The 13207-nt window shown below is 50.5% G+C and overlaps 5 protein-coding genes across 5 annotated transcripts; 4 read left to right on the forward strand and 1 right to left on the reverse strand.

Moving 5' to 3' along the window:
* Nucleotides 1–1313: 1313 nt before the first annotated feature.
* BGZ61DRAFT_497453 (uncharacterized protein) lies at nucleotides 1314–3514 on the forward strand (the record flags this gene model as incomplete). The annotated part of the gene is made up of 6 exons (XM_046251152.1): nucleotides 1314–1488; nucleotides 1598–2030; nucleotides 2104–2221; nucleotides 2285–2334; nucleotides 2396–2866; nucleotides 3487–3514. 6 exons carry the CDS (start codon nucleotides 1314–1316, stop codon nucleotides 3512–3514), a joined length of 1275 nt encoding a protein of 424 aa, XP_046099246.1.
* A 347-nt stretch (nucleotides 3515–3861) lies between these two features.
* BGZ61DRAFT_398277 (uncharacterized protein) lies at nucleotides 3862–7383 on the forward strand. The gene is made up of 2 exons (XM_046242988.1): nucleotides 3862–4353; nucleotides 4412–7383. Exons 1-2 carry the CDS (start codon nucleotides 3911–3913, stop codon nucleotides 7200–7202), a joined length of 3234 nt encoding a protein of 1077 aa, XP_046099247.1. The 5' UTR covers nucleotides 3862–3910; the 3' UTR covers nucleotides 7203–7383.
* A 529-nt stretch (nucleotides 7384–7912) lies between these two features.
* Nucleotides 7913–8596, forward strand: BGZ61DRAFT_497454 (methyltransferase; the record flags this gene model as incomplete). The annotated part of the gene is made up of 1 exon (XM_046251153.1): nucleotides 7913–8596. One exon carries the CDS (start codon nucleotides 7913–7915, stop codon nucleotides 8594–8596), a length of 684 nt encoding a protein of 227 aa, XP_046099248.1.
* Nucleotides 8597–8781: 185 nt separating this feature from the next.
* Nucleotides 8782–10698, reverse strand: BGZ61DRAFT_104801 (S-adenosyl-L-methionine-dependent methyltransferase). The gene is made up of 9 exons (XM_046236872.1): nucleotides 10387–10698; nucleotides 10164–10309; nucleotides 10066–10107; nucleotides 9940–10009; nucleotides 9855–9882; nucleotides 9763–9775; nucleotides 9617–9706; nucleotides 9209–9551; nucleotides 8782–9160 (listed from the first exon to the last, which is right to left on the reverse strand). The coding sequence occupies exons 1-9, from the start codon at nucleotides 10495–10497 to the stop codon at nucleotides 8918–8920; spliced, it is 1086 nt and encodes a 361-aa protein (XP_046099249.1). The 5' UTR covers nucleotides 10498–10698; the 3' UTR covers nucleotides 8782–8917.
* An 863-nt stretch (nucleotides 10699–11561) lies between these two features.
* BGZ61DRAFT_536910 (uncharacterized protein) lies at nucleotides 11562–12767 on the forward strand (the record flags this gene model as incomplete). The annotated part of the gene is made up of 4 exons (XM_046254471.1): nucleotides 11562–11656; nucleotides 11713–12412; nucleotides 12465–12611; nucleotides 12672–12767. The coding sequence occupies 4 exons, from the start codon at nucleotides 11562–11564 to the stop codon at nucleotides 12765–12767; spliced, it is 1038 nt and encodes a 345-aa protein (XP_046099250.1).
* Between the last annotated feature and the right edge of the window lie 440 nt (nucleotides 12768–13207).

The raw sequence follows: 13207 nt of genomic DNA on the forward strand, positions 1-13207 counted from the left end.
TGTACTGTGACGCTGTGGTACCCAACGTGTCATCCTCTACCGTTATTATCCACAGCGATGTAGCATGCGCCAGGAGAATTGGCCCCAGATACTGGCACTTCCAGACGCAGATTACTGCAGACATAACAACCGTGTGCGAAGTCCCGGTCAATGCGCTCTGTGGCACAATTAAAGCATATGTGGCCGCAGCAATTGCACGCATGGCAGAGCGTCTTGATCTGATCTGCCAGCCGAAACCCCAGACGTGATCACATCCGTGGCTTGTCACATCACATTAGCCTGCGGCAATGTGCGGCATCCTTGCTCTCAGCCTGTTCACTTGAATGTGACAAGATGGGTACAGCCACTTCCGCCAAGCCGCCTTTCTTTTTCTCTTTTCTCTTTGCGCCCTTATCGCTCCAATCCTTCCGCTGGATGGCAACGTGGCGTAGCTTGGCAGCAATAGCTCAAAGCGGTTGGCTGGGTTTCACCGCTTTGCGCGTCAACCAGGGGGAGCAGCAGACAAAATAGAATGGGAGGGTCAGATGCTGGGCTTGGTGAGCAGAAGCCTGGACATGAATCAGGCTGGATGAATAGGTATTGGCATGTTCTGCTTCGTGCCTCTATTCTCCACCCAGGACTGGAGTGTGCATCGGCGAGGTGTCTTAATTTTGGCTACTGTAGGATTGGCGTATCATTCATCGTGGGGGTCTTGTTTCCAGGGGCAGATCTTAGCAGATCTTATCTCAAGTCTAACAAGGACCCTAAACTCGCACGCTTTCTTAGCCCTCTTCCAAGTTCCACGGTTGCCCGGACTAATGCACGCATACGTAAAATAGAAGGACGTAAATTTAGACAGTTCAGCTGCACAAGACTCCCGTCTCTCTCACGGGAGCCTAATTTTAAGCGCTGTGGCGCAAATATTATTAATTCGGGGTCCTGGCCGAGGACGATCAGTGGGGGATTACCACCCCTCCTCAGCCTTATTCAGGGTCCCCCTGTCTTCCATTGTTTTATGGGGAGGGATGGATGATGCAGTTCGTTGTTCATTCGGGTACGTTACTCGAGGGGTTGAAAAGCAAGCTGAAGTCCGGGAATTGAGGCTGGATGACTGCTTTACCGAGCCGCTCGTTCCCACCCCCCTTTGTTCCTTTCTGTTTATTTTCTTTCGTACACAACATCTAATGATTAGTGCTATGGGCATCCGACGACTCTACGATATTGTCCTGTTTTTCTGTCTCTCTTCCCGTCATACCGCTCAGCGTGCCCGTTGAGACCCAGTGCCAAATTTGGAGTTGTACATGCGAGGCAGGGTTCGACAAAGGTCGACATCGATGGCCTTCCAATGTCGCCATCTCGTTGAGCCATTCCGCGGTTTGATCGTTTGGCTGCTGGTCGCCCAAATCCAGATTTTCTCGGTCCTTTCCAACCCTACTCCGGCCCAGCGTGCAGCCTCATCCATCCTGGACAATGCCGATCGCACCGTGCCAGACTATATAACGCGTTATGGTATGAGGTCATCCTTGGCTATTCATCAAGTCTATCCAAGCCAGTGTTTGGCAAAGACTGGCTTGAACTGCGTTCGGACGGAAGCTGACAAGCATCATCTACGAAATAGCGCCGCTCGTCTGGCTACACTCCGACGATCCCTTCCGACCGTCAGACATGCTCGAGCATGTCCGCCGCACGACCCCTATGATCAATCAAAAGCCCGTCCCCGGCCTGCCGGAGCTCGACCTGGACAACCTAGCTCTGCTCAACGACATTGATGTTGGGGCTGGGCAAGTCGCCGCGTTGACCTCCAACGACGACATCACAGACCTGCCCGCATGGCTCTTCGGAGAGACCCCGGACGAGTCAGGTAGAATCTCCAACGCGACTCCGTGTGTTGTGATTGCTGTTGAGCGGAGTCCTCGCGATGTTGATGTGTTTTTCTTCTATTTCTATTCGTACGACAGAGGCGCGAATATCTCACAAGTACTGCCCCCCCTGAACAGCCTGGCAGGGGGTATGGCCGATGGAATGCACTATGGGAACCACGTTGGTGACTGGTGAGCTTGCTTACATCCTTTCGACCGTCTCTTCAATAAACAGCTTAGACTGATTCTTGCCTTTGTCCCCAAGGGAACACAATATGGTTCGTTTTCGGGATGGAAATCCCACGGGCATCTACTACAGTCAGCATTCAAGCGGCGCTGCGTACGACTGGAATGATACAGACCTTTCGTTGGAGGATGGGCGGGTATGTTGACCGAGACAACCTACGAACGAACTAGTATCATGTATCTAACACATATGACCATAGCCCCTCGTTTTCAGTGCATACGGCTCGCACGCAAATTACGCATCTTCGGGGTTAGTCAGTGTGCTGTTAAAACTAGGGATATGATGTGCTAACTGATTGTACGTATTGCAGGGACCATGTTCATGACAAAGTCTTGCTAGACTACTGCGATGCTGGCCAGCTCTGGGACCCTGTTCTTTCGGCGTACTTCTACCACATGGATCCTACCAGTTCGGAGCTAACTCGACTGTTTCTTCCCGGAGATACCTCGCCTTCCGACTCAAATCTGACGTCTTTCTTCTACTTTACCGGTCTCTGGGGCGACGTTGAATATCCGGGTAACCATGCTCGCCAAAAGACGGTTCCGGTCTTTGGCTTGAAGCGCTTCGTCTCCGGCCCGCAAGGCCCCATTTGGAAACAGCTCGTCCGGAAAGGGCTATTCCCTGATCATCCCGAGCCTAAGCAATTCGTACAGTGGGCTGTCGGGGTCTTCATGTCGTGGTACCCGTGCTGTATGCGGGGGTGGAGAGTCTGGGTGTCTCTGACTGTCGTCGCAGGGTCAATCGCATTGGCAGTGCTCGGGATTAGGCATGGCGTGAGGCGGTATAGGATGAAGAAGGGTTATAAGAGGCTGGACACCGAGATACCGCTTGACGAGCTGTGTGACAATCGGATATCTACATAGGCGGACGAGTATTAATGGGCATTTTGTCAATGAGCTAGATAACATATCCCCTTGAAGGGTCGTAGAAGTTGAGTTCCAGTTGCTGACGCCGCGGATCGCACTCGACGGTCAGACTTCTGGCACGTCTATGTGCGCGCCGATTTTTTTACACCGGTCTGAAAGAGGATCCTTAAGACTTTTGCAAGTGAAAATGCTTCTAGGAAGTTCCTTAGGATGGCGGTGTTGACTTCGACCAACTCATTTGCGTTGGACCAGATGGTAGCACCTGTGGGAGGGCTCGGTTGTAGATAGGCGGAGAAGAAAATGCAAATTGCATCAGCTTTTCCCTAGTTCATGGCCTGTGCAATTCGTTCCGGGTTTTGCGTGAAGTCGCAAGCAGTGCGCTAGAGAGATCGCTGCTCCTCCGTTAGCAGTTCCATCATGCTGTCTGATGGCGGACTACGCGACATGGCGTAGATTTGGTCTCTCGTTCAGGTGCCTCCAGCAATACTTCACCTTCACTAGGCTCTCCCACCACTAGGGCTATAAATACCCATAGGTACCCATGGGCGGGTAGCCCATTTTAAGCTTCAGGTATGGATAGGATGCAAATTGCTACCCACAGCTACCTACCTATACATAGCCGCAAGCAGCAATTTACAGCATATTACTATTCAGCAGATTAGGAATTAAATATATATAATGAAATTAAAATATTTTTCAGTTTATATTCTATATATACCTTATTTTATTTTATTATTTTCAAATATCATGTATCATCTCTATATTTTATTACATTCTACTTATTGTGTAGATGTTTTCTATTTTTAGCTACCCAAAAGTACACGTGTGAAAAGCTTAGCGCTTATGGGTGCCCGTGGGTACCCAATATTCCGCCGTACGTACTCTCCACTCTTCTCCCAACATTTCAGATGTCGTGACCAACTATCCGATCTGGCCCAGACAATCACCACTTTGCCGTCATGGACCCTCTTTCGGCCCTCAGTCTTGCTGCCGCAGTTGTTCAGTTCGTTCAATTCACAACGGACCTGTTCAATGGAACGCGCAAGATATATCAATCGGGAGCATCGGAGAAAACCGAGAGACTCGAGTATATATATGAGACATTATCGCAACTCAGCGCCAATCTCTCGTCTCCATCTACAGGCATCCGGTTCGTCAATACTGGGCTGCCCAAGGATGCCCCCTCTCTCACGGAACTTGCGACAAGATGTAGGAAAGACTGTGACGAGTTGCTCGCGGTTATCGAGAGCATAAAAAGCAAGTCTGCTTCGGGACCCAGGCTTTGGAGGAGCTTCCGCACCGCAATGACGGAAGTGATGAAGACAGGCGAGATCGAGCAACTCCGGGAGCGTATTGGGGGCTATCAGAGGCTGATGGTCATCCACCTATGCTCTGTATCTAGGTAAGGGTCTTTCTAACGCTGAAAAAAGCCATGTAGCAACATCTAATGAGCGCGACAGCGGGATGATTGAGATTCTCGACGGCCAAGTGCGTGCCCTGCGCTTCGAGACACAGGCCTTCCAGAGTCAGAGATCCCAGGAGCTGAATGAGATGTCGCAAGCCATCAAAAGCATCCAGAACAAGCTTGATGGCTTCAAATCAGACCACTCGAAAACTTGTTTCTCTTCCAGCGAAATCGAGTTGTTGACCGCAAGGATATCCGAGCTATCTCTAACGAGTGAGGAGTATGCCAGGGAAAACGAGTTCCTGAGAGGTCTCAACTACAAACAACGCCCGCAGAGACAGGGGGGCATTGCCACCGCGCACCGAAGGACCTTCAACTGGATTTTTTCCGCACAAAATGCTGATCCCAGCGAGCCAAAGAGCCTCCTACACTGGCTGAAACACGAAAACGGCATCTTCTGGCTCTCTGGCCGTCCCGGATCGGGGAAGTCCACGCTCATGAAATTTATAGCGGGTCATCCTCTTACAGATGAAGCATTGGCGACGTGGTCAGGCTCCGGAAAAGTGATCAAGGCCTGTCATTACTTCTGGAGTGCCGGAACTAGCATACAAAGGTCCCAGGAGGGCCTTCTCCGCTCTCTGATATTCGACTTGCTCTGCCAGAACTCCCAGCTCATTCGGCTGGTTTGTCCAGAGAGGTGGAGCAAGGCCGAAATAACCGCATCTGCATCGTCAAATCACTCGCCTTGGAGCCAGGGCGAACTGGAGAAGACCATCCGGACAATAGCGACCCAAGACCAGTTTCCCATCAAGATCTGCTTCTTTATTGACGGTTTAGACGAGTTCAGCGGGGACCATGCTGAGCTTTGTGAGACGCTTGTTCACCTATCTCGTTGTTCCGGAGTCAAAATGTTGGTATCCAGTCGTCCGTGGAATGTCTTTGAGGAAATCTTCGGGAAGACCCCGGACAGAAAGCTCTATCTTCACAACCTTACCAGAGGCGACATCCAAAACTATGCCCGGAGCCAACTGGTCGAACACCCAAACTGGAGCACCCTAGTTTCCGAAGCGGGGGAGGGTCAAGCATTGTCCCTGGTTGAGGACATCACAATGCGGTCTCGCGGCGTGTTTCTGTGGGTGTTCCTCGTCACGCGTGTGCTCCGAGAAGGCCTCACCAACTACGATAAGCTGGAGGAGCTACAAGACCGACTCAATAGCATCCCAGCAGATCTCGGGCAGTTCTTCAGAGCCATGCTGGAATCCGTAGAGCCGTTTTATCATGACAAGATGGCCGGCACACTGAGGTTCGCTTTGGCTGCGAACGAGCCTCTCCCCGTGACACTCTACTGCTTTCAGGATCTGGAGTACAAGGACCGTAAATACGCCACGAAGGAGAAAGTCGAACCATGGGACGCCGAGAAGCTACGACTCCTGGAAGCACCATTTGCACGCCGCCTCAGCTCGCGATGCAAGGGCCTTCTCGAGATTCAGGGGCGCCGAGTCGAGTTCCTACATCGCACAGTCATGGACTTCCTCCGCACGGTGGAGATGAGCGACTTTCTTTCCAGCAAGACGCCACGCGACTTTAACCCGACGTTCTCTATCTTCCAGGCGTACGTCGCCTGGATCAAGCACAAGTGGTTCTTTGGCAGTGTGGGCTTATCCGAACCGACGATACAAGGGCACAAGCAGGAGGAGGAACACCTCATTCCCGTCTTGGACGAAGCACTCTCCTATTATGCAAGCGACAACGACGCCAAGTTGAGAGACTCCGAAACGGCACTTCCGTGGTTCGACCTAGTAGACGATCTCGAGTGGTCTATTAGGTCTATGTTTCCGTCAAAATCTGAAAGTGATTCCACGATTCAGATTCGAGCCGTGAATCTTTTCAGACAGAGAGCCCTGCGTGCTGGGCTTGCCGACTACGTGTCCCAGAAGCTAGAGGAAGATGATAGCTACCTGCAAGATTTCCAAATACCCCCGCTCGTATACGCCCTTGGGCTGGACAGAACCCTCGAATCAACCACCCAGCAAGTCTGGTCCGATCAGCGCCTAGAACTACTAGAAGCACTCCTCTCCAAGGGTCAAGATTCCAACCAACCCTACACTTGGGTAGCTGGCCGTAGCCGTCAAGAGACTCCCTGGAAGGCAATGGTTCGGAAATGTGTCAGGGAGTCGGAACTTTGCCCGGCGCTAAACACTGGTGTGCTCTCAATACTCGTGGAGTTTGGTGCGGACGTCAACGTCAATATCGCATGTGAGGAAAAGTTTCTTCCTATTTGGGCAGAGCTTTTCTCCCACGCCCTCGCATTAAGCCGAGAACTGTCAGGCTGTGTGGATTCATACATCTACTTGCTAGACAAAATGCTTGCAAAAGCAAATTTCGAGGCTCCCAGCAAGGAGGTCGAGGCTCTGTATTCCAACTTGTCTTTGAGTCAGACAGCATCGAGGAAAGGGCGAGCTAAATCAGCTACTAAGCTTGCTGGAACTGAGATGTGCCATGTCATCACTTTAGTTCTGCGGGAGCTATGCTCTGGGAAGCCTGGAACTCAGCGTCACAGCTACCAGGACTTGCAGCTGTTGGCAAAAGCTATTGGAACTCTCTTTAGGCATGTAGGACATGTCCCATTTTCTCTTCCGGAATTTCAAGGCTACATCAGGGCCGTATTCCCGGCGAACCTGGCGAATTACCTCGATGGAATCATCCGCGAGAAGTGTTCAAAGGAGAATTTCAAGAAAGAGTGCCGGAAAAGGGCACATATCCCCGGATTGGATGATGAGGTTCAGGCAGTAAATGGGTCTCCAGGTGGGAGCTCTAAGGGTGCATCCAGGAAAAGGAGAACATAGGTAGAGCAGGCTCATCGACTTATGAAGACGTGATTATTTGCTCCTGTGTGCCCATCTCTTGGTATAGTGCCCTGGGAAGTTTAATTGCTACAGGATTGGATTTCGCCGTCAACTCGAAGAGGGATCCCAAGGGAGCTATCACTCCGGTAGCTCGTTTGGGCGCCAGCTTCACTAGGCCTACATACGACTCAACCCTATTCTACAACGGCGGGGCAGCACAACCAGAGTTCTGGAAACTCCCTCGGAGGGCTGATTGCTGCCGTCATCAGTGGTTCCAATGTAAGCAGAAATTTCGGGTTAGGGGAAGAGCAGGTGTTTACAGCCGAGCTCCAGACTGATTGAAAATACCCTAACGTCTATAACCTCAGAGTTATCTTCTCGAAACATACTACAGTTAAATAAAGTGCTTTTCACCAAGATCTACTATTCCTTAGTTTACCCCGTCGTGGTGATTTGCATACTATAACCTCAAGCGGTGATTGATCGACAGCGGGGATCGTATATGCTGCTCTGTTTGGATCGGCTATTGATGACCTGCCCCACTGGTGACTCCTCCCCCTCATGACTCGTCGCCGATTATTACTCCTCACCGGCCCATTATTCATTATATAGAGCAGCCAGACTCACGAGACCCAGAACTTGTCAGACCCAGAACTCGCCAGAGTCAGAACCCGCTGGACCAAACACTTGAGTCTTCCACAACCGCCGAAATGACCGAACCTTTCAAACCCGAGCCGTCAGCACCGACCGACGTCAAAGCGAAGATCCAAGAGACCTACGATGCCATTGCTGTCGATTACAACGCATGGACGGAGCGGAGTACCTCGACACGCCTTCACTACGTGGACAAGCTGGTCAAGTGCTTGCCCGCAGACAAGACGAGCCAGATATCGATGCTAGAGCTCGGGTGCGGCGCCGGGGGGCCCGCGACTGAGAAGTTGCTGTCAGTTCCCAATGCAACCGTCTTTGCCAACGATCTCTCGGGCGCCCAGATTGAGCTGGCGAGGAAGAACCTTGCGGGCTTCGGGGACCGTATCACGCTTCATCAAGGCGACATGATGCAGCTGACCTTTGACAATGCGTCACTCGACGCCGTTATCGGCCTGTACAGCCTGATTCATCTGCCCCGGGACGAACAGGTGACGCTCGTGGGCAGCATCGCCCAGTGGCTCAAGCCCGGCGGCCACCTGCTCGTCAACTTCACGCCCGAGGCGTTCGAGAAGGGAGTCGAACCGGACTGGCTCGTCGAAAAGGGATGGATGTTCTGGAGCGGCTGGGGCCGTGAGCGCATGCTGGAGATTCTCAACGCTGCCGGGCTGGAAGTCCTCGAGAGTGAGCTTCGCGGCGATCCGGGCGATGCTGTCTTCTTCTGGGTCATCGCCCGCAAGAGATAGCCGAATCCGGCGATAGGACCATCTCAAACTGGAAAAAGTCGTCGAGGTAGTTGTTGGAGCAAGAGGATGTTGTGAATAATCTTCTACGCATAAAGTTTGACTCGCGGTTTACAATAAATTCTCCACTGGTAAATGGTTTCGAAATTGCACCACGGGTGAGCATGTCGTGATACCAGTTAAGATTATTAGCCGTCAGGGAAAGTGCATCACTTCGCAACTGGCAGAGATGCGTAACGTAAAAACCGGCTGCAAAATCGACCTCCTTGGCTAGATACCTAATTCCAAGTTCTCAATCTCTCAACATCGGCATGTTGGCGCAGCTTATTCAGAAGCCGCATCTGGTTTCTGGCCCCAAACCACCTTTTGCCTGAAATAACCGTGATGCTCCCCTGAGCGCAACTCGCGTCGAAAATGTGCGAGATAGACCAGGATCTCGGGTCTCGTCCAGCCCAAAGTGTGAGCCATGAACAAGACAAACCCTTCGCTATCCGTGTCGAGACCATATTTGGTGTATGCACCCATCTCTTTCATGATTGGGTCTTTGGGCCAGTCGCCAATGGGATTCTAGTTTGCGAGTTAGCTGAGATTCAAGTTTGAGAAATGATGCCTTACCTTGAAGTTGAATTCTTGAATGTTGATGAAGCCGGCTTGTTCCATGGCCGTCTTCTGCGTACCGTCCTCAACGACTGTGGCGCTTGTTCCCATTTTCTTACTGCCTTCGATAAAGAACTTTCCCCATTGCCCCATGGCTGAATTCCCATCAACCGTATCATCGTCAGTACTGACGACCGTGGAAGCTTCAAGACTCTCAAACCATCCACCAGGTTTGCAGACCCTGAATGCCTCAGAGCAGAGTTCATTCCAATCTTTGATGCTGCCAAATAGCCATCTCATGTGGATGAAATCTGCAGAGCTAGATTCGAAAGTCCATTCTCGTGTGCAGTCTTCGATCTCGCTACAGTGGATTGTTAGAGCACTTAAATCCTAGTGAGGTTTTATCTGTCTCAGAGAAATACTTGCAATTGCACGTTTGGTGGCACCCAGGATGGCTGGATGGGAGAGAGGTCCGTTCCAATGACCTCTGCGCCAGGGTATTCATCCGCGAAGTCACTGAAAACGACTCATTAGAAAAAGGCGTCAACCTGGCGTAGTTTTTCTCAACTTACATAGCCCATATTCCTGTTAAATTGCCAGAAATTAGCCTCGTTCCACGGACCGTACTTTTTCGCGCAGTATATATAGAATTTCGGGGTCATACCAGTTCCAGTTCCAATGTCGATAACTCGCTAACTCTGGAGTCAGTACTGATCTTGCCAGACGCAGACTCTGGATGGTTAGCTTACCTGGACTTTATCTTTTTCTAAAGGCGCCAGATGGAGTTTTCCTCCAATCCCAAGGGTAAGAATGTGATGACTATGGTTGGGATCAGACCTTTATAGCCTCAGTCATTGAGTGAGCGGTCAACCTACGTAACATCCATTAATTCAATCTGTGCCTCGTCGTTAGATCCCCTTGAAGAGAATGTTAGCAACCGCCAATTGAAATAGGCACGATTCTTGGTTCTTACCAATATTGCGCATTTCCCTGCTCGCTGTGGTAGGTTCTGCCGTGTATCGTCCTGTACTGAAGGATGCTGGAGGTGATGGACGCTGTTGAGGAGGCATTGTCGGCGTCGATGGTCGAATCAGTGTCAGCGTTGTCCCCTTCCCCTGTCTGGCTCGACGTTAGCAATCGCCATGTCCTTTTTTCGCACTTGTCTCACTTTCACAGCGAGTTCCGACTTTACGAACCTGCGCGATTTGAACCCAATGCTGAGGAGGGAGAATAGCCGAGGTAGCCGGTGCGGATGTCTCGTGTTCCGCAGCCGAAGAGGCTGGGTGGTTCGGATTTTCTTCAGCCATCGTGGACTGAAAGAAAACTTACCTGAGATCCTCAACTTAATTCAAGTGCTTGCGATGGAAGCGTCTCAAATTAGGCTTCTCGCAACAAGTCAAACAGCAAACCGCGCAGTGGGTAGATGGCGAGGTTAAATGCGGGAGGGATTTTGACGCAATGGTCTGGGGAAGCGCGGGGGTGGCCTGATCTGCGTGGTCAAAGAAAAGATAATAACGCGTTTTACTGTGGGAACTTGTGAGTGAAGTCCTCCTTGTGGTGGCATAATCATTCAACTTGCATAAACCTCTGATATATTAATATCCTCATGACCCAAACCCCCTCGCAAGACCAGTGCCAAACGCATCTTGCCGTAATAGCCTAATATTCTCGCCGTGGTTATCGGAACCACAATGCCCCAGAGACACACCTGTAGCCACCGTGTCTCTCGATATACCCTTATAAGCCCTGTCAGTCGGCGATACGAAGAAAGCAGGGGGTCTCACCGCTTATCTCATCAGGTCATGTATTGACTGGGTCGATGATGACTACGCCAATGGAAATGGAAATGGTATCTTCGCTGCATGCGGTAAATACAGACAAGGAGAAATTTGAGATTATATCTTTAGAAATACAAGCAAGGCTACCTAGCATACGAGCTTCGTCGGGAATTTGAATAGTTAAAGAGTATAGAGATGGGTTGAGAAATCAAGACTTATTACTGTGCTGACTCCATACCCTACAGGGGTGCTCAAGCATCGCCGTTCAGATCGGAACTGCACATGGTAACAGCGATGGTGTTTGATTTGGATGATTAGTTTAGACTTTAATATTTCAATTTATATATATACAAAACTTCAAGTGCTGAACCACGCGCTTACCTTCTTGGCCCCAGCATTCATTTGAATGCAACCCAAGTGCGCTCCAATCTGCTTACTCAATAATTCGGTATAATGTCAAGACGTGTTTCTGTATGAGTCATGTGATATTCCGGCCATTGCCTAAATCATCTCACCAGAGCAGCCAGGCAACAGTCACCAAGCAACAGGCAACAGGCAACTTCGCACCACCACTTATCAAATAAGTTTGCAAAATGGCTTCTAACGAATCTACGCCCCAAGGTTTCGTCAACGTCAAGTTGTATCACGATCCTCAAGATGCGAGCGGCGCCTCCTTGAATTGTGCAGAGTACTAAGTGGCTGCCCGTATCGCAGAAGTAGCGGATTGCTGACGAACTGTTCAAGCGTCTTCGTCGTTGCGGGGTTGGAACCAGATGCGCTGTCAATATGGACTGAACCAGACAGCGGCACCTTCTGGCCGCGCGATCTCGTGTCAAAGGATCCCGAGCTCAAAGACTCATGTCGGATCTGGATCCTGACCATGCATAATGTGGACGCTAATCTCCACTCGTTCCAGAACTGTATGCCGCTGCAGGCGTTTGCTGCTGGATCTTTGAACGCCATTGACAGACAAATCACCTCAGATGCCGAATTGGCGGTCTCAAACCAGGATACCTACAGCTCGGGAAATAAAAAACCCAACAATGGAGTTGTTATTCTCATCGGGCACGGGCTGGGCGGTCTCCTTGCCGAGGTCATCTCCAGTCTTATTCTCGAGCTCCCTACCGAGACTCTACGAGGACACCATCTCGGGCTCAAGCAGAAACACTGGCGTCTTATTGTTCTGGGAACCCCTCATCTGGGTCCTGGGCATGGTAATATTCTCGAAGATATAGACCAAATCATGGCGATAGTGGCCTACTACGGTGGAACTGGAAATGGTTGCGATGTACACCACACCAGAGGATTTTGGACAGGCTTGCAACAGCATTCCCGTTGCCTTGTTGACAATAATTGGGACACGCAAGGGCTACAGGCTCCAGTTGATTCCCACGGCACGCTCAAGGTCGCTTCCTTCCAGGAAGGAGAGCAGGACGAGAGCCTCGTGAGTTTGGTCATAAAGCCATGCATGAATCAATCGTAGCTGATGATTCCAGGCACAACAGATGAAGATTCTATGGCCAAATAATCCCGAAACCAACGGCTTTGTTGTGCAAGCGAGCTACTCGCTCTTTGGCGGAAAGGCCTTGTACGGGTTCTCAATGCCCGACCCACCCTCTCCAGTGTTTCCTCGTCAACACAAGGTCAGTTATACACCGCAATACTGCATCAAAGGACAAAATACTGACAACGGTAAAATTAAGAATATGGGCCAGTTCAAGGATGAGAACGACCCGTGTTATGTCTCTCTACGGGCGGTTCTCAAAGAATTTGTAACGGCGGAGCAAGGTGTGGTGTGACCAATTGTTGGGTTTACTGGAATTAAGCAGAAGATCTGATGTTGAATAGGGGCTAAATCTTCACCATGTGCTTGGGGTCAAATGGTATGACCGGATTTAGTGAGCGTGTTGGATTTGATGGGGCTCCAGGCAAAGTAGCTACGACTTCGAGTTTAAGCGAGTTGTTATTACCTTTAAAGAGACACAGTTGACAGATGTGACATGAATTTAATGGAAACGACTGCACCGATCACCCAGAGAACACCCCTGTATGGATTAAGCACAGCCGCCACAACAGACGGCGGTTGCAGACAAGCCTCTGTTGTCGCTATCCGTGATATAGGTGTACACATGTGTCTCGAGGAGAGCTCTATGGCTAATATGCCAAGATTCGGTTGATATTACTTGGCCAGCCCTACCTATTGAAGCTCTATGAACTGAAGAGGTATTAAATTTATAAT

Source organism: Ilyonectria robusta, assembly GCF_021365365.1.
Source record: "Ilyonectria robusta strain PMI_751 chromosome Unknown BGZ61scaffold_22, whole genome shotgun sequence".
Lineage (NCBI taxonomy): Eukaryota > Fungi > Ascomycota > Sordariomycetes > Hypocreales > Nectriaceae > Ilyonectria > Ilyonectria robusta.